At 44.3% G+C, this 26,816-nt stretch overlaps 1 protein-coding gene across 2 annotated transcripts in view; it reads right to left on the bottom strand.

Annotated features, from left to right (window-relative positions):
* LOC308281346 (arf-GAP with coiled-coil, ANK repeat and PH domain-containing protein 2-like) overlaps nucleotides 1-26,816 on the bottom strand; it is a 112,167-nt gene that overhangs the window by 56,555 nt on the left and 28,796 nt on the right. For both annotated transcript variants that reach the window (XM_080721503.1, XM_080721504.1), the window contains exons 3-6: nucleotides 16,448-16,567; nucleotides 15,249-15,302; nucleotides 9,690-9,748; nucleotides 4,216-4,399 (exon numbers count right to left, since the gene is read on the bottom strand). In XM_080721503.1, the coding sequence (XP_080577629.1) occupies nucleotides 4,216-4,399; nucleotides 9,690-9,748; nucleotides 15,249-15,302; nucleotides 16,448-16,567 (417 nt within the window). The remainder of the gene's footprint in view (nucleotides 1-4,215; nucleotides 4,400-9,689; nucleotides 9,749-15,248; nucleotides 15,303-16,447; nucleotides 16,568-26,816) is intronic.

Here is a 26,816-nt window from a genome sequence, read left to right as displayed (position 1 = left end):
GATTTTTCAATTGATTCTGTTAATATTGGGTATGATAAACAACATACTAAAAGTTTAGGAAAAAATAACTACCGGAAAGGCACCATTTTCAAGATGGCGTCCACGATGGCTACCAGGAGCTTAAAATGCATATGAACTGGGTTTTAAAGTGTAAAAAAATCATAAAGAATATGCACTTGGTGAAGAGTTTTTGAATTTTGGCATGGTGTTAGGTATGGGTATAAGGTTTTCAAAAACCATTGCAAACAAGTTGGGCTCGCCCCCGAGTGGTCTGTTTGCAATGAATCAGATATTAGATAGGTCAGTATATTTTAGACCACTATTAGAACACTATTTTGAAAACCTTATACCCATACCTAACACCATGCCAAAATGTAAAAGCTAGTTACCAAGTGCATATTTTATATGAATTTTTACACATTAAATAGGCATTTTTAGCTCCTGGCAGCCATCGTGGACGCCATCTTGAAAATGATGCCTTTCCGGTAGTAATTCTTTTCTAAACTTTTAGTATGTTGTTTATCATACCCAATAGTAACATAATCCATTGATAAATATCTTTTATCAATTATTTGGGGTTTCAACCATATACTGACAGATCTACTATTGAATTCATTGCAAACAGACCACTAGGGGGCGAGCCCAACTTGTTTGCGATGGTTTTTGAAAACCTTTTACCCATACCTAACACCATACCAAAAACCGAAAACTCTTCACCAAGTGCAGATTTATTATGAATGTTTACACATTAAAACCCAGTTTATAGGCATTTTCAGCTCCCAGCAGCCATCGTGGACGCCATCTTGAAAATGGTGCCTTTCCGGTAGTTATTTTTTCCAGAATTTTTAGTATGTTGTTTATTATACCCAATAGTAACAGAATCCATTGAAACATCTCTTTCATCAATTATTAGGGGTTTGAACCATATACTGACATATCTAATATTTGATTAATTGCAAACGGACCACTAGGGGAAGAGCCCAACTTGTTTGCGATGGTTTTTGAAAACCTTATACCCATACCTAACACCATACCAAAAATCAGAAACTCTTCACCAAGTGCACCAAATTGATGATTTTTGACCAGTTTGGCCTCAGCTATTTATAGTCTGGATATGGATATGGATATGGATATATATATATATATATATATATATATATATATATATATATATATATATATATATACACACACACACACACAGAAAGACACACTGAAGAAAAGGCGCAAGTTAGCTGCTCGTCAGAGTACAGTCTAGTTAATAATGTTATGAAGGAAAAAAACGATAAAAAGGAATAGATGATGATAGTTGCTGAGCTTCTGGATCTGCTATTTCTGCACTTTTATTTTTACATTTTGACGATTATGTAATAATTGTGACAGGCTTAACCCTGGCTACCCTATTCTGAACATGTCAGTATACAGTAGGTGAGCATTAAGGACCTAAACGGTGGTTAGTTACTATAAATGCCCAAATGGCTACAAGAGTAGACAAGCTTATCAGCCACAAACAGAATTCCCAAGCACTTCACTGGCTGGAATGAATTTCTCACCCCAAGTAAAAGTATTGCAAAAAATCTTGAGGAAAGAAAACGTGTGCCAAGTTGCAAAACACTAAAACGTCAGTGTGGGATTTTAAATGTGCTGACAACACCAGTCTGATGTGGAACTTTAAAGTAGGGCAGGGCCTCTTTAAATCACTTGTAGAGTTATAGATTCCCTATAACAGACAGACAGCTAAGACAGAAATTCAATTTCTCAAAGCCAGGCCTCATGTTGGGGAAGGAGGATTTCTGACGAAGCAGTGCGCCATTACAACATAAACTCCCCACTCCCTGTGAGACATGCTTTCGTCAATAATGTTCCACTATTTAACCACTTAAACCCTAGTGTATACTGTAAATAGCTGAGTGGAGTCCCCCAGCGGTCGATTCTAGCAGGCCCCCTTTCCTGATCTGCTAGAGACTGGGGACGCAAGGGTTCATGTGGTTAAATCCCACATAGGAGTGTAAATATATATTTTGGTCAATGTTTCGGTATATTTTGAAACGAGGAAATTTACATTCTTTTCTCTGTTCATTTATGTGTGTGCTATACTCTTGGCATATATTATGGTAAGTTCTACTTCTGGTCACTAGTTTTGACTAAGGCTGGCCAATTAACTGAAATATATCGAAACTAATATTGAGAATCAATAATCGATTTAATCGTACTCATGCACTGTAGGTAAATGGAATAATCGAGAAGCAGGACTTTTTTTCCTCTCTTTTTTCGTATATGTATTGATTTGAATTCTAATGTTTTCTACAAAAGATGCAACATGGATGGAAGTGTGCTCCTGTAAGCCTTCAGTATATTATGTGGCTGGACAGATATTACGTCTCTAAAACATCAGAATCTGGCACTCTTCTTATCACAAAGCACATTCCTTATCAACTACAACAGCCACAGAGAAGACAAGGGGCTCTTTTGCTATATTTAATAATCCTGCTACCTCACCTTGAAGTGCATGCATATACAACTACCAGAGTGCACGTCAAACTCCCACGTAATTATGCAGAGGGTTTGGCAGGACTTGATCCTGCCAAGCAGGTACAGTATATATTATGACTCCAGAGATGGGTATCATTCTGAACCACAACACTACAGCTAACCAGTTCCTTTATCACAAAGCATGCTGCCTTCATTATGTGTGCAGGGCTACTGTAGTCAGTGATAAATGGCCTTCGCTGGGAAAGGTCAGGGATGCCATCAGAGAGAAGATGACACACACTGACTGCACTGCACCGTGTGGCTGCCACCAGAATGGAATGATCCTAATTGGACCTAGAGGCAGTGGTGGAAAGTAACTACAGTAAGTACTCAAGTACTATTTTTATTTTGCTGGAGTGTTTCCAATTTTCAATAGGTTTACTTCTACTCCACTACATCTCAAAGGCAAATATACCTTTTACTCCAATACAATTATTACTTGCGCCATTGTAGCATGCAAAGTACTGCGTTCGGTGTATCGTCTGTGAGTATTTAAGCCTGTAGCCAATCAGAGAGGGGCCGTCTTAGCCGTATCCAATGAGACGGGCATAAACACAGGCATATGTCTTGAGGATTGGTGGATTGGTGAGCTTCACATGACATTTCGGCCAACCACATTATAAATACAGGTCAATATAAGAAGGGAAATGAGCCTAGATTTTATTTAGTGCAGAGTTGTCCTTCAATTAATTAATATAATATCATAATCTTCATAATCGTTTCCAGAATTGAAAAATGCTCAAATATTTTAAAACATTAAAAAAACAGGGAAAAATAGCAGATCTAAAAGCTCAATGAAATCGTTAATTGCAATTATATTTGTGTGACAATTCATAATAATATAAAATGTCATGATGGTGACAGACAGCCCTGCGGTAGCTGGAGCTGATAGCATGGTGCTGGGTGGTGGACAGACAGGCATGTCTGTCAGGCTGTTTCACATGGAATGAACAGCATTAAACACAGCTGTTGTTCATTTCCCACTATATGCCACATCAGCACTCTACACCCGACTCCCACCTTTCATCATCCCCCATACCCATCCACTGGGGTCTTTCCGCAGTGTGTGAACGTATATACAGTACACAGCATCAGCAGTGTTTCTCAAACTACTAGGGCTATCCGATTATGACATTTTACATGACGACTAATTGTCACACAAATTATTGCGATTAAGGATTTCGTTGTATTTTTGCCATTGAACACTAGATTTCTATTTGGCTTTTAGGCTTTGAAGTTGCACAGGGCAGACATAACTTAATAACCTAAATATACAAAGAAATGACTGACATATTTAATAACTTTATACTTTAAAACAACATAAACAGTGGAAATAGCTCGCGTGTTGTGAGCTTAAGTTTCTACATGGAACGATTTAATTGTGTTTAAGGCGTTGAACATTGGAACATGATATGACGAATACACATTTTATTTGCTTGTACTGTAGAACTGCCATTTCTGCTTATTTTTTTAGGGGGGGGAGATTTTGGCCGAGATTTTGTGACTCCCTGAAACAAACCAAAATAAATTAGTCTCCAAAAGAGGAGTATACAACGGCCCTACATCTCTAATCCCAAGATTATGATGACATTGTTTTTCAATACATAAATACTAAAGGGGAATTACAAAACAACAACTAAAGCACAACTAAATAAAAATGCTCATAAAAGAATGAGATCCCACCTGTAAGACATAGTCCAGGACGATGTGGCGGAAGCACTTGCGCGTGGCAGTGAGGATGTTGGTGGCCTCCTCCACCTCGTGCTGCTTGTTGCGGGGAGCCTGGGCGTTCTTGGTGAGCGCCGCCTCCTTCTCCTCGCTCACCTTGTCAAACTGCTTCTTGGCCTCTTTGAACTTGCGCAGGTCTCTGGCGAGAGAGGAGGATGGGGGCAGGGAAATGTATTCGATTGATTGATTGATTGATTGGTTTTATTTGGTGACATCACATTTTTTACCCTTTAAGAGCTGGAACGCATCTGTGTAGACTTGAACCGCTTTAACCATTGTTTGATGCTTTAGCTATTAAAACATAGCAGATATACTTGTACAAGCTCACAGTGAGCTTTAGATCTGCCATTTGTGAAAAACTTTGAAAATGTGTTTAAAGTTGTACTATGTAACTTTTTTTATAAAACAAATCTTAAAATTCTCCTAACTATTAAATCACAAAAGTTTTAGAAGATCCGCGCCGTGAATTTCAGCCTGTAAAGCCTTCTCTGTATGTAAACTGAGATCCTTGCCGTGGACCGGATCTCGCGCCAAAATTGCGTCATCACACTACCGGCCAATCACAGCGAGGGTTATACAACTGCCGGCCAATCACAGCGCATCTTGAAGTGGGGTCGCTATGGCAGCCATATTTGTTGTCGCCCGTTTGTACCATCCCTTCTCTAGGTAATTTCGCCTACCAGGCAGGGTGAAGGAGTCCGTATCTCTGGAATTACTGAACGCACAGGAACAAGGGACCCCTTAAAAGATAGATCTCAGCGAGGTGGAGGCAGACGCGGGGGTCTGAAGGTACGAAAAACGTCCGAAAGACGCGGACGCGACCGCGGTTTGCTATAGGGCTAATGACCACTAGTTGGGCATCTTACACAGTATGGCTTTAAGTCTTTGAATATTTTTATCTGATTCTATTAACGTCTTCTAAATGGTTCTCAAACTTTCTCATGTCAAGGACCCCAAAATGACATGTATTCATCTCAAAATATGTTAAGATTTGCAAAATGTTTCACGATAAAAAAAAAATAGCAGATCTACAATCAGTGCGGCACTCGGTGTGAGCTTATATATGTGCTAATTTTCAATAGCTAAAGTACCAGTAAGACTCCCTAATCGGGAGATAAGCGACCGTAGGTCTCGCTAGAAGAGGGCCATGTGAGAAATGAGGGGTGGGGTCTCCGCGTTGCCTTGGCGGACGAATAGGTACCGGCCCCGGCTCTCCCGGACGCTCCTAGGCCGAGTTAGGGCATTTTATGTGAGCTGCAGTGGAGGGGGTCCTCCACTGGGGGCGCCACCACTTTTGCATCCGTTCTGGAGTAGCAGGAGTGGGTGGTCCCCGGGAATTCCCCGTGAGCAGCCCCGTGGGGGTGGTCATTTGGTCATTTTTGCACATTTGGTATTTTGTTTACACCTGGGGGTCCCCCAGGGACCTGGGGGTCCCTGGAACTCCGGGGGTCCTTGGAGGTTGTAGTTTGGCAGGTAAGGAGTGTGTGTGCAAAATCTGGCATGGATCGGGGCAACGGTTGCGGAGATATGAGCAGGGCAATAGTGTGACGTCTGACGTGTGACGGACGGACTGACTGACTGACTGACTGACTGACGCACGGACACCTGGTGGAGCTTTCTGTAGTAAGTGCGACCTATGGTCGCAATAAAATAAATTCAGGTCTTAATATTAAAAAAAGGTAAAGCACAACAGCACTTCCCGTTCCCGACACTCATGTTCAGTAGCATCACTCAGGATAAATAATTAAAAAAAAACACACACAATAAAGCCAGAAGCATTGTTTCCATTGTGGCCCTCCAATGATGTGTCTGTCGTTGACAGGCAAGGATACTTCAGATAGATTACTTAACTCTTTCCCAGTCTCTGCTAAAATGGCTTGTCCTCAGATTAGCCGGGAATTTTTATTATTGTATTATGATCTAGAGTGCATTCATTCATTCAGGCCATCGGCACATCTTCACATCCCACGTGTCTCTTTTTGTTTTGTTTTCGTTGGTTAATGTTTACTTACCAGCGAAGATTCTAGCTCCCCATTGGAATATAATGGCGATTTGGCGGAGCCTTCTCCCCCCCGGGAAGCTTCGCGTGCGCGTTTCGTGCACGTCAATGTGGTCACAATCAATGATCTCGGTATGTACCGTAACTCCAAGCATTTTCGTTTCAATCGGCTCCGTCAATGTTGCTAAGCTAGTGGCTGCTGTGTACACAGTAAGTCAATGAGAAAAAAACACCCATCCCCCTCTGGGCCCTCCCCCCTCCTCCTCGCACGCAGATGGGGTGTGCCGATATGTTGGGTAAGCCGATCTGGTGATAAAAAAGGTGTGCCGATATTTTTTTTTTTATCTTTTTTTTTTTTTTCGTTTTTAATCACCTAGTGCGTATATGTGCGACCAGGCTGGGCCGTCTTGCGCAATAATGCGTATATGTGCGTTCAGGCTGAGAAGTTAAACACTTGAACCTTGGGGTTGCTATTCAGGGGCGAACAGTCAGCCAAAAATAGCAACATCTACAAGCTCATAACATGTCAAAACGCAACACGTTGTGAGCTTGTAGATGACTGTTATTTGGTTTAGACGAAAATGCTAAGTATATACTGTAGGTTTTAAGTGGCCTTCGAAATCCGTAGTTCTCACACTTTCAAGATTTTTCAAAATTGTTAAAAAATTGCAGATGTACAAGCTCGCGAAAATCTAAAACGACACAGATGCTTTCCCAGCTTTAATGTATTAAGATAATAGTGTAGACGGAAAAAAGAAGGGGGCCTAACATAGACCCCTGGGGGACCCCATTCAAATAAAGTACTGTATGTCTATATAGGGTTTAAGCGGTTAACACTCGCCTCTGGAACTCCACATACTCCAAGAGGTCTAGGATCAAATCTTACCTGTGTTGTTACTCCCAGCTTTCCTAATGTTTGTCTCATTCAAGACAAATATACAACCTGGATGAGGATTTCCCACCTCTCCAAATAAAAACAACGCTTTGAGCTATATGTGCTGCTGCTGAGTTCAGGGTCACAGTTATCACCAGAAGGTGTCGCACATAGAGTATACAAACAGCACAGGACCACGCTTACAGTTCAGTCGTGTATGGGGTTTTGAGAAATCCCCTATCTAAGGTCAAAGAAGACATTTCCATTGTTTGTTTTCAACAATCCTGTGGGCTGGAAAGTTGCATGTAAACGGACGCAAGGTTATCTCTGGCTGTGCAAAATGGTGAATTGAAGGGTTATTTGGTCAAATTATTGAAACAAAAAGTAAATACACAATAAAACGTGGTCTACCCAGTTAGTCTACTGCCAGGGGACACAAGCAGCATTTTCAAGTTTTTAAATATTGCAGAGCTAGAGCTAGAGCAACAGCTTGAGGCAAGCAGATGTCCCAATGATCTAATTTCTCAAATGTCATTAGTGTATATCTGGTTGGAGGGCCGTGTGTCAGCAGTCTGTGATGTTGAACTTGAATCTGATGATCAGGGCCCAGTCGTGTGACGGTGGTCTCTCTTGCCTCCAGAAACACATGATCCAATACTTTACCTCTGGATCAAATTTCCCTCCTGTGTCTCCCTGAACTGTCTGTCTCCCTCTCAGGTTTCCTATCATCTATGGCAATAAAGAACTATCACAAAAGGAGAGTAAACCCTTGTGGCAATTGGAGAAGAAATAAAAACACAGACTAACTTTAGCATCACATTATTTGTACTAACAAAATCTGATAGCATTTACTATTTATTTTTTTAGTTTTAAACATGTTTAAAAAGAAAACATTTTGTAATGGTATTAAATGCTTTTACTGTATATTATACAGGTTGCATTTTCCTCTAGCCCCATAATGATGCTGGTAATGGTGTGTATGTGTTACAAACCTAGCGTTTTATCATAATGTTAGATATGTTACCAAACTTGCCAAGTAGTACCATATAATTATGCAATTGTGGTTGATACCCATAGTTCTGGAGCCTTGTGTACCCCTGGTGGCCTAGGATCAAATACCACAAGAATGTATTACACAAGAATGTATTATGAATGTGCAATGACAATGTGAGTTGAAGCTACAGTACAAGCCGTTACGTTTTACACCTCTCCTATCAGAGAGGTAATTGCAATGATGTCAAAACTACAATAAAGATGGTGGCGTAGCTAGAGTCCAAGGAGGTGCGCCAACCGCTTCAAATAACTCTACTGCCAATGTCAAATGTCGGTAAGTGTCTTACCGACACCAGGGCCACGATTTCTCAGTGGAAGATTAGAGAGACAACTTCCAAATACTGCAGATGCACTAGTTATATTTAATTATTAACATAGTCTACCAAACCGATTTGTTAAAATAACATTTAATTCATTAAAAAGTCCCAGATTGAACCCGTTGAATCGTTGAAGCCACCCCACGGAAATCGAATGCCTTTACTAAACATCTGAGGCTTGCATTTACTCGTCTGTATTTAATTTGTTCGCCTACGTGAAACGGGGTCTTATTATTCCACTGCTCCGACTACGAGGGAGTATATATGCCGTTTGTGAGGAAACTGGCTTCCAGGCAGAGTTGGCAAGATGTCTGGAGTGCTGGCGTGTGTGTTTAACTGAGTGTGCAGGCATTTAAATAAAGCAAAATCCTCCTCATTAATACAAACCGTGTGGAATTCAACTTGGTACCAGGAGTTTAATTGTGATCGAGGGGTATCTGTCAGCTCCAATTTGCATGAACTTATGAAAGGGAAGATACTCTTGACAATACTAATTGCGTTTTCACACACTTCCTCAAATGTCTCTTGTTTTCATATCAGCATTAGTCTTTCCGGGCATCTTTCTAGTCCGTCTTTCTTCTGTGGAATATTCTTCAACCACGATACATGATATGCTGACATGGCTTTTTGTTCTAGTTCTGCTTTCGCTTTATTTTTCTGACACAGACTTTGAGTGGAAAAGTTAAGACCTGGGGCCTTGTGTTTCCAGTGGGCCTCTTGGTGAGTCGCTGTGAACCAGAGCTTCAGCCAAAACCACCTTCTCCACCCCTGACCTCTGGAATCACACCCCGTCTCCCATATCTTCCTCCTTTATTTGTCTCTTTCCTTTCTAACTCTGTCCATGTCCCCTTGTTAATTTCATTTCCTCCCACTTACAGTACATAAGTGCCAGGCATACATAAGTACATGGTCAATCTAGGGCCATAATAATAAGGTCCACCCTCCAGTCCTCCACTTCCAATTGTTTATCTTGAAGAAAGTAGTGGATTGCTAACTCTCCTATCAACATTAATTGATGATCTAGGTCAGGACATTACGATCATTCTAATATTGCAGACACCAAGCCACTTGGATGAGAGTAGCACACAAATGGCTATTGGCTATAAATAATAAGTCTTCTTTGATAGAGATAAAGGTGAAAAAGTAACATTCCGGAAAGCTGAATGGAGACTTCATCAATACTTACTCTTTGACAAATGTCTGAAGCTGCGTCTTGATTGATCTCTGGGCCTGATCAAACAATATCTGCGGAGATAGAAGGAACAGTTACTTCTTTTATCTGCAGGCCAAAAGACTTTCAGTCCACAAGTTTTACCACTTCCCTCAGTTAGGGAGAACTGGTGCTTGAAAGATAAACATTTTCATCATATTCAGCTTCACTCTACAAGTTCCACTAGAAAACTGGGCCTGTTGCGTTGACCGTAAAGACAGGATCAAGTAGTGTAAGCACTGTACAGTATGAACACAATATTTCTCTATCAAAGTTTTTGTCATCTTGAACATCCTTTGTTCCCCCTATTCTTCACCAAACACTGTGCTAGACTTTTTCACAAACAGCTGGAGGATAAAGGTTTACATTTTCACGCTAAAGGTTTTTTTTTTGTTAAGCATTCAGCACATTCCACATGTGTGCTCGTGTCTCGACTTCACTGTGTTAAATTTTGCAGAAGTGAAACGCAACAAAATTTTCATGGAAAGAGCTGACTGAAAATTCCCCCTCATAAACGAACAAAAAAACGTGAACAGCAACAACACGTTGCGATTATTCTCGTCAGTGAGTCATACCCTCATTAACCTGTGTACCTTAAAAACAGCCCATCAGCAAACAAAATCCCCTATAAACAGTGGCATCCCTAAACAGCGTTTTCAGAGCAGATGTTAGTCACTACTAGACAGGACAATACGGGCTGTGTCCGTGGACTGGCCCTGTCGCTGGGAACAAACAGCAGTGTGCGTCTTGAGTGGATCATGTGCTCTGAGATCGCTGACTGGTAAAAAGAAAAAACATATTAAACAGCAGTCAGCTGATGTCTGAGTCACAGTTTCAGCCCCTGTGCCTGTGTGTGTGTGGTGGGGGTGAGACTAGTTTGGTTCCCTAAATCCCAAAGGAGCCACCACAAGGTTGAGCTGAGTCTGTGACTCAACACTGGAGGCTTAGGTTTCCTAAAGTCCACCTGTCATTAGCCTTGACTAGTCCCCCCCCCAACATACTGTACACACACACACACACAAACAGAAAGAACAGCTCAGTTCAACTCAATACTTAATTTTTGTAATTTAGTACCCAATTAAAACAATTATTACTAAAAAGACGCCTCAGGGCGATAATTCTTGGCCATCTGGCCAGTGATGTATATCGGACCAGTTACCCATATACATGGAGATCCAAGTACTATATATGGAGATATGCTGTGAGAGCCCAAACATGCTTACTCAGTTATTCAATATGTGAAAGTCCTATGATGTCTATAACATCTGACATCATACCCTGTTATGCCCATACATGGAGATCCTTGTCTGTAGAACCAGCCACACAGATATGGGCTGTCTTGGCCAAAATAGATTCTGTTAGTGTGGTATGTGGCCTCCATATATGGGCATTCCCATAAAGTCCTGTTAGATATGGGCTTAATATTGATGACATCAAAGAACTCCATACATGGGCATAAAAGGGATTCTGTTAGTGTGACATCACAGTGAAGCCAGAGCGTGATGTCAGAGCGGCAAACCCATTCTGTTAACTCATTCTGTGCCAATCACGTGTATACACGTGATATATTAGCGCATCCCACAGTGCCAATCACGTGTATACACGTGATTCAAAAAAAAAAAAAAAAAAAAAAAAAAAATTTTTTGAAAATTTTTTTTTGAAATTTTTTTTTTGGACCCCATCAAAACTAGTGAACATGATTTCAATCGCGATTTTGCATGTTTAACCCCCATACAACCCCCATACAACTCAGGTAGCAGACCTCCAAGCTCACAACAGTGTAAAACATAATGGCTATTATCTCAAGAATGCCTGAACGGATTTCCAATCGGATTTTTTTGTTTGAAAGCTGTGAACAAACTGCACAAACCCACAACAATGCAATCCAGGATTGCATTGGATTTTTTAGAGCTCATTCTTCTCTGTTTTTTTCCCATGCATGAGGTGTGCAAGGTTTAATCATGGCTAAGTTGACGAAAATAAGGCTTTTAAAATGCTTGGTAGCCAATAGCTAACTTCAAGCTAACTTCATCCTCTTCCTGTACATGCACAAAGGAAAGTGTTTTGGCAAGTCATGGCTGCAGGGCTTCTGCATATACCAGCATATCTCTATGGGATTGTCTGTGGCACACTTGGCCCCCTCTAGTGGTGAAAGGGTGGCATTAAATGAGTTAAGAGTGGTTCCCCTGACATCACAGTGACATCAGAGCATGATGTCAGAGCGACAAACCCATAAACCGTAAAAAAGTGTACACGTACGTCTACATGTCCAGACAGACGGACCCGGACAAGCTGTGCCGTTTCTCATAGTAAACTGCGACCTTCGGTCGCAATTAGTATTATTCGCATTCATAGCGCCACAGACAGTGCTTAATGTATGGCTCAGTGCTTTAAATGGCATTAACATATCTTTCTAACGTTTTGTTAGAAGGTGCGTACCAAACAGGCTCTGAGTCCCTGGTTTGATTCCCGGGCTCTCTCTCCCCGTTTCCTGTCTCTCTACACTAGCAATAAAGGCAAGATGAGCCTTAAAGAAAATAAACAAAATAATTTAAAAATAAATACATAAATAAATATTGGGGAACGCTCAAGGTAAATAGGTAGTGATCCCAGAAAGAGCTTCTGTGAGAGAAACACAGCATACACTGCGTTTACCCCCAAACCTGTATTCTAAGACCAATGACCACTATGGCATTCAAATGTTATAAACAGGTGCAAATGTTGAGCAACAGTTTTACCATTTGGTGGACAAACGGCTACTGCTTTGCCCCACTTTAAGACAAAAATATCAGAAGGTGGTGAGAGCTTCCGGAGTGTGGGGTTGCATTGTTTCTATTGGACACAATGAGCCGTGTAGTTGTTTTCAAAACATTGTGACCATTAAAAGCTAGTAATAACTGCCTGGAACTTTAAAAGCAACCGAGTACCCTTTTCGGTCTGTTGGGACCAGTAACCCAAAAACCCAAAAGGAGCCACAACAGGGTGGATCCCCGATGTGACTCAACAAGCCATACGTTTTCTTATTAGCCTCCTAGACTGGGAAAGTATAGTGCGGTATGATATAGTTAGATATCCAGTAAATTCTCTTCTGTTGAGCCATAGCCTAAGCCCCAGGACTGTGGTTCTCTGAGGGTCTAGGAGTCTAACAGGGAAATGTATGGTGGAAACTTAAGTCTTCAGTGCTGAGTCACTGGACCTACCCCTGTTTTGTTTCCTTTGGGATTCAGGGGACTATAGAGTAGGAGACAAGATTACCCAAGTAACTTCTAAAGTGTTATGCCACAGAGGTAGAATGCATACGTGGTAGGGTATTACAATTAGTCCTGTATGCGTGTAATAAAACAACTGGAGAAGTGACAGGCGTATTTTCATGGGAGTGGTCAGTTAGGTTGCCCTGAAGAAATGATCAACTTCTAGTCTGAAAAGGTCTAGGGTCAAGGTCACAATAAATAACAAGGTCCCGGTCAAAATAAAGAATGGATCAGTTGATTTTCAAGACACAAGAAAACCCTGAGAATGATCATAGGGCTGGCCTGAAGAGCTTAATGAATCCAAAGGTCAACTTTCCGGAGTAGTGGACACTCTGCCCTTGCAGACCTCAGCCTTAAGCACTGTGACGTTAAGTTGAGTGCTTTGCATCATTATACAAAGTCTGCGAGGTCACATGGGTGCATGACAAATCAGACAGGATTTCAGACTACACTCGTTGCTGTGGATACGACCAACGACAAGCTCTGCCACCGGAAGCAACATGCTGCACTGGTTTATTTATTGCATTTTATTTGATAATAACAGCTTGCACGTAGACACACACAAACACACACGCGCAAAAGAGGCCAAGGGGTTTATCATTAAGATCCGGTCATTTAGGCGCTTTGCAGGACAGACAACATCAAGAAGCAAGTAACTGATCAATTCTTGTGTCCCTGCAATTGCTAGGCATTTTTAATAACATTCGGTTAGCCTAAAATTATTTGAATCCTGTTTAAATTCATATTAAAATAAAAGTCACCATTAGTTACAATTTAAACAGTACATGATATTGTAAGCAATATCATCATCGTTATTGCTAATACCAGATTGGTCTAGTCTACACCCCAGCAGACTTTTTGCAATTCATTCAATACAATTCATCAACCCTCTTCCAGACTGTGATGAATTGAATCACTCAGTACTTTTCAGAAACGCAGCAGTCTGCAAGTTCGGGGAAATCTGCATATTTAGACTGAGCCTAACTTTTGGGTCAAAAAGTTCAAAGGTCAAGATTACCATCAAAATCGAGGTCAAAATTACATAACTAGTCATAATCTCAGAATACAGAATTGTAGAACAAGAGATATTGGTGTGGGCAGGGTTTTAACACCAGGTGTGTTTTTAATTATTGCTGCAAAACAAAGTTCCTATCTGCTGGGTTCTCACGGTCATGAAATTCCTGGAAATATTTTGAAATTAGAAAAATATTTTTCCAGTACTGGAAAAGTTTTGGAATTGATCAAGGGTCCTGGAAGGTCCTGGAAAAATAGCTATGCATTGTCTTTGGTTATTGATTTTGTTAATACCTCTGAAATGACAAATTAAACATTGGCCAAATTGTCAAATATTAGAGGCAGAAATTGTGAAAATAGCATATCTACATGCTCACGTGAGCATGTAGATCGGCTATTTTCACAATAAAACTGTGTTATACTAAATTCCTCAACTCTTAGTGCTCGTCATGGTGCCCGGGTCCCCAGTTCAAATAATATGATTATTTCGGGGGTCACGGCCTGAAAAGGTTGAGAACCACTGGCATACACTACCTGTCTTTGGGCGTTGCGCATATGAGTAAACGACTCGTTATTGAGCTGAATTATTGTTATATAGTCCAGGAAATCGGGTTAAAAATTCTGGAAAAGTTTTGGAAAAGTTTTGGAAAAGTTTTGGAAAAGTTTTGGAAAAGTTTTGGAAATTAATTGGTAAAGATGTATGGGAACCCTGTATCTGGGACGATCACCTCTCGAGTTATGGGGAACAGATTTCTAGGAGACTGAGCTGTTACAGCAGTAGTACCACGCGTCCCCTGAGTTCATGCATTTACTTATTTCACGTCTGTCCATGACACTTATCAAGAAGTAAATGGTCTACAGACTATAATGTCTTGTTTAGTTGTGTTTGGGATAAAGTTTGAGCTGAGGTTGAAAGCCCCAAAACACTGGGGATGTATTTTACAAGACAGGAAACTTGTAACTGTAACTTTATAGACCACAGGCACCGGATAGACTATTTAATTTTACAATTCTGTTTAGGGTCTTTCAAATCACAAGAAAACCTCAACGCAATACGGAGAGTACACTCTCAATAAAACAAAAGAAAACAAACGCATGCCATGCATGCACAAAGATTCAGCAGTGGGAGGTCTTTAAGTATGAACTCCAGCCCTCTTGACAGTGAAGAATTTCTTCCGGTGGTTCTGTGGGCTCATCTCTGTTTTTTGTTATCCTATCCTATAACTGTTGACAGGAAACTAGCAGGACATCCGTTATGATGACGTCTTACCGTGTGATAGTTGATCATCTCCTGCAGGGTCTCTGCAAACTTTGACAGGCTGGACTGTGGACAGAGAAGGAAGTTCATTAACCAATTAAGTCAATAAGCTCACAACGCGATGTGTTGTGTGCTTGCAGAACTTTTATTTTCACGAATTGACAATATTTCAAAATAATTGAAAAAGTTTAAACGTTTCATATTTTTGGAGGGAAAAAGATTAAGTTTAAAAATGGAATGATTAATTTCAGTGTCATGCCACCAAGTGGCCAATCCCTCATGACATCTTTTCAGAAGTCATGACAATACTCCAAGTATAATGATATGATGTGGTTAAAACACTTAATATTAGTTTCTAATGTTTTAAGCAATTAATTTATTTATATATATATATTTATACGTAGCCTAATACTATTGCAAAAATATAATTATCATCATCAGCAATATTCAAGGTCAATCAGACAAAGAATTTGCATGAATTAAAACAAAGTTACTTGACAAAATGTCCAGTTGCACATTTTGGACTGAACGCATTCCTGCATAAACGGCAGCAATGCATGCTACTGACACAAAACAACATACAACTGAAGCAACACCTGACAAAATGCAAACGGCAAATCGTGACTTCAGTTAAGCCTCCTGTCAATGAGGTATGTCTGGGAGGAAATGCTTTCAAGAGCACTGCCTTGGACATTTTGAATCAACAATGAAGTGTGTGTGTGTGTGTGGGGGGGGGGGGGGGGGGGGAGAGAGAGAGAGAGAGAGAGAGAGAGAGAGAGAGAGAGAGAGACACACAGAGAGAGAGAGACAGAGAGAGAGAGAGATGTATTCTATGTAAATAATGCACTGTGGCTGAATGTGCGACCTGGGGGAGTGGTGGGAGGGGAAATATACAAAAAGACAGAGACAGGAAGTGCAAGCCTCTCCATGCAAAATGTGTGGGAGAAAGACAACACACCATGTGGCCTAAGGGCTTTCACACAGAAAAATATTGTATTTGGACTTCATTTTATGCATAACTTAAAAAACAAACCCTAGTCACCAAGACTGATGAATGTGCTATGGATATTAACCAAGTTAAGTTGTAAACGTCATGCTGTACACCGTACCAAAACAAAACAAAACAAAACAAAACAAAACAAAACAAAAAAGAGAAAACCCAAGCCAACAACAACGTTATTTAGTGTTACAGATGAAGACTAGCTGTTTACCTCGATGACCTCATCTTTGGTGGACGACTGGGCCAGCTCCCGGATGCCGCTGACAAACTGTTTGTTGGCTGTGTTGTAGGCTTTGCCTGCGTCAATCATTCCAATGCACAACTTCACCAGCTAGAGAACGACAGAGAGGCAGGGAAAAGAGAGAGAGAATTGGAGAGAATGAGGAAGAGAGAAGGGGAGAATGAAGGAGAGTGAGTTAATAGTGAAACAGTTCTTGTTATAGCTTAAGGGCAGCGGTTCATATTCAAACTCTGGAAATGTGCTGCTGACAATGTCTCCAGCTTTATTTCTCCTGGCCTTGGAGAGTTGTCTCAATATGTAGGTTATTTTTCAGCAGTTCATGAGCTACTTCAAACACAAAAACAAATGTGCCAGTAGTAAAACAGCAGCTTTCTAGTCCACTCTAGTCTTGACCACTGAATGGGTCGGCTGCAACAAAATGGAGTTGAGCAATTTGCGCTTAAGGATATACTAACAGGAGTTGTGGCAGGACAGAGGGCATTTCTCATTCAGAGATGAATTTTAGAACATGGAGGCAGGACAGAAAAAGATCAGAGAGAGAAAAGTAGCTTCCAAAATCACAGTTCTATACGATTCGGGTGTCCATGCCTTCTTCAGAATACATTTATTCTGAAGAAGATATGGATCCATCCTGAAGGACTGTCTTTTAGGAAATACATTTCAAGAGGCAGACTCTTTTTTTTTCTTTTTTCATTCAGCTTTTCCAAGCCTAAGTCATGCATTCAGGCCTACCATCACAGCAACAGACTTGCATATCTCATATATCCAACGCAGAGTAGACAAGGGGGATTTATGTAAAGCCTATCTCTGCAAACAACTTTTTATATCACATATCTTTTTGGCAATTAACAAGAAGACTTTCCCCTTTGTGACTCATCAGGGATGAGGATAATACCAGGTTACGTAAACACACAAACAAACCTTGGCATATCTCCCAATCTCCTCTCACACTGGAGGCAGAGCAGAGGCTCAACACTCCATGTGGCCTAAATAATGAGGCTCATCTGCTGCTGTAAATACTACAGAACTCCACTTCACAATCAAAGCTGGATGTACGTGTTTGGGCTGCATGGTTACAGCCAGGGGTGTCGCACCAAATTCTGGGCCCTGGGTATTTTAACTATTGAAAAATAGCAGATATACAAGCTCAGAGTGCTGCACTGCGAGCTTGTAGATCTGCTATTTTTTTGAATATTTCAAATCTTTCTCTTTTTTGAAAAACCTATATTTTTATGTCAGTGGTCCTCAAACTTTTTCATGTGAAGGACCCCCAGAATGATATGTATTTGGCCACGGACCCCCATCTCAAAATATTTAGTTCCAGGGACCCCCCAGAAGCAAAATTTGAGTTACAAATGTTTGCTTAGGAAATACATATATTCAAAGATTTGCACAAATGTTCACGACTTTTCAGAAATAGCAGATCTATCTAAAAGCTCGCAACGCGGCACTGTGAGCTTGTATATCTGCTATTTTTCAATAGCTAAAGTATAAAATAATTCCAGACTCCTCCACCTTGGGCCCTAGTAACTCAGTCCCACTCCCCCCCCCCCCTTGTGACGCCCCTGGTTACAGCTATGATAATAATACTGAATATTTAACATATTGCATAATGTATTTATGAATCATAATTACCAGTAAGACGCCTATGGGGAAAAAGCAACCTCGCCCTTATCTGTCTTGGCCATATATGGATTCTGTCGTCTGACATCATACATACAATCCCTTTTATGCCCATATATGGAGATCCTTTTTATGTCCATATATGGAGATCCCTGCTCTGAGTATCTGACATCACTGTTATGTCACCTGTGATGTCACAGTGATGTGTCAGCCTTTTATGCCCATATATGGAGATCCTTGCTCTGAGGATCTGACATCACTGTGATGTCACATGTGATTTCACAGGGGAACCAAAGTATCAGGTGTTATAGACAGAGATACGGTCAAGATGTTCACATACTAAACTGCGACCTACATTCACAATAAGTCATGGGAACACACTTTCATTGCACGTTTTGCATTTCATATCAACATGTTAACTATTTTCAACTCCAGTGGGTGTTGAACATTCCATTTGATTTTAATCACAGTGTAAGCTATAGGTTGTCTTTTAAATCCCAACACCAAGCCCCCTTAGCTACGTCGACATTCTAGTCAGTTATAGAACGCAAACACTTCGAATTTCTATTTGTATTTCACCTCCTCCACAAACAAAACAAACAGAACTCGCCTCATGGTCTACCCACTAGACCAGTGATTCTCAACCTGTGGTGTTCCCACGTGGTCCACGAGGTCCCCAGATGACATTGAAGAGACAATTCGAGGAATTTTAAGACCTTTTTAATTAAACTATAAAAACTGGTCAAATTGTCAAATAATATAAGAAAGAGGCAAACATTCAGAACATAGTTGATCTAAAAGCTCACAACACAACGTTGTGAGCTTGTAGATCTGGTATTTTCACAATATTTAGTGGTGGAACCGAGTCAAACGAAATGTAACGCTTATAATTCCAAGTGCTTATTAGGATGGGGGGGTCCCCAGTTCAAATATGGTTATTTAGGGGGTCCCCAGTTTAAATATGATTATGTTGGGGGATTGCTCCTGAAAAGGTTGAGAACCCCTGAGATAGACCAGGAGGCCACCACTCCTTCCTGAAGATTCTCTCATCTTCACATGAATCCTGACAGGCCAAGCTAAGAGAAACTAACTAACTTAAGGCCCATATGGTACACATTCCATCCACTGGTTCATTCATCCTCATGGGTTTAGCAACTTACAGTAGGATTAGCGTACGGTAGGATAAATCCTATATGGGGCTAAATGCTGCCAGTAAAGGCTACTCTGCTGCTTGTTAGTTCACAACGTGATGCAGAGATGAAGTGTGTTAGAGTATTACAGGTACTGGTGGAACAAGATTAACGAACTTCATGTTTCGGTGCAACATTTGTATAGAGATAGATGCCTTTAATGTTTTTGTTTTTTCAAGAACGTCTCAAACAATCCCACTACCTAAAAAGACAGATCCTCCAGAATTGCACAAGTTGTGGTTTGTGAGGGGGTGTACTGTATGTATGTAACAGAGGAACTATCCAGTCATCACCCATCGGTCTTTGAACTCTTTGAAAAGTTCAGGATGTTTGAACTCTTTGAACATTTCAGGATGTTTTGTCTGACAAGTGTTCAGCAAGCGGTTAAGCCCTGCATTCACTAGACTCTTCAAGCATTACTGGAATACAGTACAAATAATTCTGAGTTATGGAAAATGTCTAAAATACAAATACATGTCAGAAATACATTTTACTAAGAAAGCTACCCACAGACCGCTAGCTTTGACTTCAGTAATCATGAAATGTTTTGAGCGAACTGTTTTACAGTACTGTATATCTTACTTAAAAGTCTGAAACCAGTGGTCACATGGACATTTACAATACAAGAACGGGACAGTGAGTGGACATGGTTATTTCTACATATTCCAGTACAGTTCTATGTATTCTAGTCCTCCACGGTGCATCTGGCTTGGTCAGGTGTTCCAACAAACAAAATTAGCCATATTTGCAAGAGGGAAGCCTGGCGGGAAGGAATATCTTTGTCGCTGCACTCGGACTCCTACCGGTTGGTCAGGGTGCCTGTAAGCAGCGGTGTTAAACTCTGAGGAATCGAGTGCTCATGTTCCTCCTCAGTCCACGTGCACTACTTTCCACACGCACTACTGTACATCCTTCTGGTGAAGATCTTCACTGGCAGGTGAAAGGAGGTGGCAGGCAGAGCATGTGGTTTCAATGCCATCCCTAAGACCAATCAGTCCAAAGACTAATCAGAAGGAATCAGCCGTTACAAGTGAATATGGGGAAATTAGGAATTAGCATAATGACTAAATCGGGTGAAAAGGGGAAATGTTGTAAAACCAATTAGACTTCTAGCCATCATGTGACTGTCATCAACTAACTGCATCTTGCTGCCGCTATTCTCTGTGTGCGACCACTTCACAGTGGCAGTAGTAGTCTAAAGTTTACGATGGTAGCCTTGTACCAGAAGGTCAGAAGTTTAAATCTGCAGATTGATTGCGAAAATACTGGCGGGTAAATTGAATGAGTAATGCTGCTCACCCCTTCCTTGAGCAAGACTGCTGCTAACTGCTGCTTCAGCAGAGCTGCTCACTGGCACCCAGGTAATGCTGTACTGAATGTAACTGTATTAATTTATGTAACTGTAGGAATGCGCTGCAGGGCATAGCTGGATAAAACCAGGCAAACTCAACAAGCCCTGCCAGGAAGGGAAGGAGCAGGAGGGGAGCAGGGCGGCACACTGATTAAGAAACAGTTGGACGAATGAAAGTTTGACCCCTGAGTCAGCCGACACGTGTCCTGCAACACTTTGTTCTTGTTAACCCATTAAGACCCGAGGCCGATTCTACAAATGCCTTCTAAACGTATAGGTTCCGAACGGAACCATGTTTATTTAATACCGGAGGACAAGGTCCCCCTATGGGATAACCAGCGCCATCTGGCGCTGCAACAGAGTAAAACTCATAAGCTCCCGTACGAGAAATATCATTTGTCGGTAGGGCTGTCAATCACAAACGAGGGCGCCGCCCCCGAGTGTATAAAAGCCCTGCGGGCTATCATAACTTCCTCTAAAGCCGCACCTCTGCGCCCGCAACTAGCGAACCGAGGGGCTTTATTCGGGGGACCTTGTCCTCCGGTATTAAATAAACATGGTTCCGTTCGGAACCTATACGTTTATTGTCATACCTCCAGACAAGGTCCCCCTATGGGACTCATATACTCCCCGAGAAGTCATGAACCGACAAGACTGTCGTGCACACCGACCACATCCGGAAAGGAGGTCCTGTCAACCGACGTGACCCCTTTCAGGACTGATCCGACCCAGACCCACAGGGCCTGGGCGTGTTCAGACAGAAAAAGACCCTGACAGACCGAGGCCTGCCTTATGCACTAAGGGCAGACACAGGTCTACCTTATAAAATTGCAATAATATAAGGGAAAAACTCAGGGTCCCCCCACGTATCCTAGAGAACGCAGCATGCTATCTCAGGAAGGGGAGAGAGCCGCCCCACTACATAATAGGAAGGGCAGCAGCACCCAGAACCGTATGCGCCATAGCAGAAGGCGCAACGTCCAGGTGATAGTAGGTCGCAAAGGTGGACGGCGAAGACCAATTCGCCGCTGCACAAATCTCCTCAATGGAGACACCTTTGGACAAAGCCCAAGAGGTAGACACACCCCTAGTACTGTGGGCCTTAAGTGCTTCCGGCACTTCAGACCCAGACCGGGTGTAAGCCAACCTAATAGCATCCACAAGCCATCTCGACAGAGTGGGTTTGGACACCGCTTTCCGTTGACGGGCATTCATGACCACGAAAAGCTGAGAAGTAGACCTGCTGTCCACCGTCCTATCACAGTAGGCCTTCAGGGCCCTAACTGGACAAAGACAATGAAGACGCCTATCCTCCTCTGATGCAAACGGAGGAGGATGGAAAGCCGTCAAACCAACAGGTTCCTTCGGGACCACTCGGTTCTTAGGAATAAAACTCAAATGAGGTTTAAGAAGAACCTTGGAGTCATTATTGAGAAACCTCATACAATCAGGGCTCACAGAGAGCGCATGAAGGTCGCTCACACGCTTAGCCGTAGACAAGGCAAGCAAAAGAGCTGTTTTGAAACTTAAATGTTTCAAAGAGGTCCTCCCAATCGGTTCAAAGGGTGCCTTGCAAAGGCCCTCAAGAACCACTTGTAGATCCCAAACAGGAAACAAGGCTCTGGTCACAGGTCTCAAATGGTCCACACCATGCATGAACTGGACCACCTCAGGGATTTTAGAAAGGCCTTTGCCTGCCACCCCCAGGTGGCAGGCATCAATAGCCGCTAAATAACCCCTCAGTGTAGAGAACGCCAGACCAAGGTCCAGGCGGTCCTGCAGGAAATCTAACACCTTCTGGGCCGAAGCTATATGAGCCACCACAGGTGGCTCCTGTAGCTCACACCAGTCCAAAAAGGCATTCCACCTTCCATCATACACAGCCCTAGTAGAGGGGGCTCTAGCACTCTGAATAGTGGCTACAACCATCGGTGAGAAGCCTGCTGCAAGCAGGTTCTCCCTCTCACGGGCCAAACCCACAGGTCTAGGCCCCGTGGGTCTGGATGGAAGATCTCGTCCCCTGCCTGGCGCAGCAGATCCCTGAGCAAGGGAAGCCGCCAAGGGGGTTGAGAGAGCAGTGGGGTGATCAGAGACCTCCACACTCCCCTGGATGGTGTCACCAGAAGAACCTCCTGGTTGGAACATCTGATCCTCTCCAGAGTGGGAAGAATCAGTTCCAGGGGTGGAAACGCGTAGAGAAGACCTTGTGGCCATTCGTAAGCAAACGCGTCCATCCCCAGAGGAGAAGGTCCCCTTACTGAAAAGTAAAGGGGGCACTTCGCGTTCTCCTGGGAGGCAAAGAGATCGACTCGCGGTCGACCGAACCTGGAGAAAATCTGCCTCACCAATCCTCGTAGCGAGGCTCCCCCCTGGACAACAGATCGGCGCCGCCGTTCTGAAGGCCCGGGACATGGGAGGCTCTGATGGACCTCAACCGAGGCAAGCACCAAAGGGTCATCTCGCGCGCCAGCTGATCCAGCGTCCGCGAGGAGAGGCCGCCCTGTTTGTTGAGATAATACAGGGCCGCCGTGTTGTCCGTCCTGACCAGGACATGGCAACCCCGGAGAAATGGTTCGAAATGCTTGAGCGCCAAGTAGATCGCCATTAATTCCAGATAGTTGATGTGGTACTCCCACATGGCCTGGGTCCAAAGACCCCTGGCTGAGCGCCCCTCGTGGGTGGCGCCCCACCCCGAGCGGCTGGCGTCTGTGGTGATCACCTTGCGTGACACCACTTCGCCCATGGAGACCCCACTTGTCAACAACGCCTGGTCCCTCCATGGGACCAGAGCGTCCATGCAGACCTGGCTGACTGTCACCTTCCTGTACCCTTGCAGGGAAGGAATCCTGAGCGCCAGTGACCACCGCTGGAAAGGTCTCATATGAAACCTGCCCAGACGCAGAAGTTGCACTGCTGAAGCCATCAGCCCAGTCAACTTCATGCACTCCTTGTACCTGACCACCTGGTTCAGTCGGAAGGAGCCGAGACAAGCCAGAAACCTGTCCACCCTCTCCGGGGAGAGGCGAGCGGACATGGTGGCCGAGTCCAGAGATATTCCTATAAAGGAAATCTGCTGGGAGGGTAACAACATACTTTTTCCAAAGTTGACGTTGAAACCCAAGGCCTTCAGGTGTGACAACACCAGATTGGTATGGCGCGCCGCTTCTGAGCAGGAGGCGGCGGAAATCATCCAATCGTCTATGTAGTTCGCCAGCCTGACTCCCTGATGCCTCAGTGGAGCAATGGCTGCCTCGGTCACTTTCACGAAAACCCGAGGGCTCAGAGAAAGACCGAAAGGGAGGACCGTGTACTCGTACAGGCGCCCCTCGAAGGCGAACCGCAGGAACTTCCTGTGTGGGGGATAAATGAGGATGTGCTGATAAGCGTCCTTCAGGTCCACTGAACAGTGGAAATCCCCCTGTCTCACTGATTTCATCAGTGACTCTGACGTCAACATCCTGAATTTGAACTTTTTCAAGTGCTTGTTCAGAGCACGTAAGTCCATAATCGGACGCAGCCCCCCTCCTTTTTTCTGAACCAGAAAATAACGGCTCCAGAAGCCTAAACGGCTCTGGTCGCGTGATAACTCCACTATAGCGCCCTTGCGCAATAGTGAGCTTATCTCCTCCCTCAAGGCATCGGCCTTCAAGCCGCGGGCTCGAGTATAAATAACCTTGCTGGATAGGGAGGGTTTTTTCACGAACTGTAGTCTGTAACCCCGCGTCACCGTCCGAAACACCCAGTGATTCGGATTGCAACGTTTCCATTGCTCTGCACACTGTGCTAACGTGTTGCTGAGCAACGGAGAAGCCTTGGGGTTGTACCGCCTGAGCGGAACTACTGGGCCGGGAGGGAAAGGTTCCATATCCGGGCACGTATCCGTATCCGCTAGACGCCGGGCCGGAAGGCGCGGAGTCACCGGCGGAAAGAGCGTTTCCGTTTCCGGTACGCTTATTTCCGTATCCGGTGGGGGACGAACACGTGACCTCCAAGAAGCCTCGCTTGTTAATAATACATGCGACACACAACGTGGAGCCCGGGGGACAGGGTTCATCGCATAAGTAACATAATCCCCGGCTCGGGGAATTGTATTTACGTTTATAACCTGTGCTAAGGCCTTTATATGCTTCCTTGCGGGAAGACGAGGCCGACCCTGGGTGATATGTGTTGGCTTCTTCCCTGACGCTAAGACCAAACTCCTGTCCTGAACTAGAGTCGGCATAACAGTGCCGCTCGGTGGAGACAGAGGGGTATTGCACACTAGAGAGACTATACCACTGTGAATAGGAATTAGCTTGTCTGGGAACATTTTGCAAAGAGAAATATTCTGCTTGTAACCTGTCTGCATGACTGGAGGAAGCGATATTTTCTGAGTGGAAAGAAATTCCAGCCTGGACTTCTCTACACTGGTTAAATTCATGCAAAATGGGGTCGTCTGTAGTAAAGCAGGTGGGTTTGAAATAAACAGGCATTGTTTCATCAACACACTTTTTATTACAGGCACTGGAGGAGAGCACAGAGGAGGAATAAACATTAATTTCTTGGCATGAGAAAAATTGTTTGTAATGTCCAAACGTCTGCGCTTGCAAGGGGGGGTCCCCTGAAATTTCAGGGGGACCCCGCCAGAGTCCAGTGTCACTTTCGCGGCGGCTTCCCACGGGCTTTGTGGGAGCTGGCCGGTATCCCGTGCCTGGGAGGGTGGCGGGATTGAGAGCGGGCCTGAGCCCCCGCTGCAGTGCGAGGGGGTCCCGCGGAGGAAGAAAAGGGGGTCCTAGGGGGATTGTTCTGTTTCCCCTGCTTGGAGGAAGAGCGCCCCCTGTCAGCCTGACCAGGGGCCTTGCTCCGTCCCTGTCTCTTTTCCTTTCTGGGTACCTGGGGGTCCGTCGTGGCTCCCAGGAGCTCCAGAGTGATCTTCTTATCCGCCACCTCCTGGCGGAGAAGCTCCAGTCCACCGCCCATGAGGGAGGTAGGGTGGCCGGGGAGGTCTTGCAGGACCTTCTCGGTCTCCTCTCCGGAACTGCCAGGACACTGTACCTTGTTTAGCCACCTGGCACGTTCCGCCTGGATGCAATAATCCATGCCATGTCCAAGCCACTCGATCGCGTGGACATTCAGGTCCATCAGCATGTGCAGCGACTTGTCCATTTCCTCCACCAACACGTCAGGCACCTCCCGCATCTCGCTGAGGAGGCGCCTGGTGGAGGAAAGCAGCAGCTGGGTGGCGTTCATCGTCCTGGCTGCCAGCGCGGACGATCTGTAAGAGTTCCTCACCCTTGAAGACTGCTTGTCATCAAAGGCTATGGCAAACCCAGGAGGCTTCTTACCCACGGCCAGATTGAGGGGAGGCCGGCCTCCAGGACCGGTCCGCTCATGGTTGGGCTTGAGGCTCCCTACCAGGGACTGGGCCATCAGCTTGTCCATGGGAGGGCACAAGGGGATTCCCGCCTTCTCTGAGTCGCGGTAATCGACCAGGAAGGGGAGCTTGGGGGGGTCCTTGTGTGTAGTCCAGGTTGAATGCAGGGCCTCTGCAAAGCCTGGGACTAGTGGTAGCTTTTCCATCCGACGCGGGGGAGAGGACTCCAAATCCTGGCCCAGGAGAGGAATCCTAGCCCGTGGTCCGAGTGGCGCATCTCCGAGTGGCAGCTCCAGGCCACAACGGATGGTGGCGCGTTCCAGCACCGAGAGCTCGTCCATGGGGATGGAGTCTGGGTCTTGCGCCGCTGCCCCTCTCGCCCCAGCCGGCATGGAAGGGGGGAGAGAGGCAGAAGGGGCTTGGGAGGACGCGGCGGAGATGGAAGCCTCGGCATGAGGAACCACCCTGGCCGCGCCTCCGCCCTGTCCGGAGGGGAAAGAGGACTCGTCCTCCTCCGAGTACTCACCCTCCGTGTCCAACTCCTCCATGTCGTAGTCCTCTAGCTCCGGTTCGTCTCCGTCGCTAGCATGCCAGGAGACGGGGCTAGGTGGCCGCATAGCCCGTAGCTGGGGGACGGAGAAGGAGAGAGGAATGTCACCGACGACTAGAGGGTGGAATTCCTTGGGGGGGACGGTCCAAGTTGTAGCTGGCGGAGAAACAACGTGGGCGGTCTTGCAAGTTCTCTTCTTGGGCACGGCACCAGTCGAGCCCGTCGGAGAAACAGCAGTGGAAACAGGGGCCGCAGACCCGCTAGCAACGGGG

Source organism: Nannobrachium achirus (genome assembly GCF_963921795.1).
Source record: "Nannobrachium achirus genome assembly, chromosome: 1".
Lineage (NCBI taxonomy): Eukaryota > Metazoa > Chordata > Actinopteri > Myctophiformes > Myctophidae > Nannobrachium > Nannobrachium achirus.
This window is presented reverse-complemented; position numbering and strand designations above follow the sequence as displayed.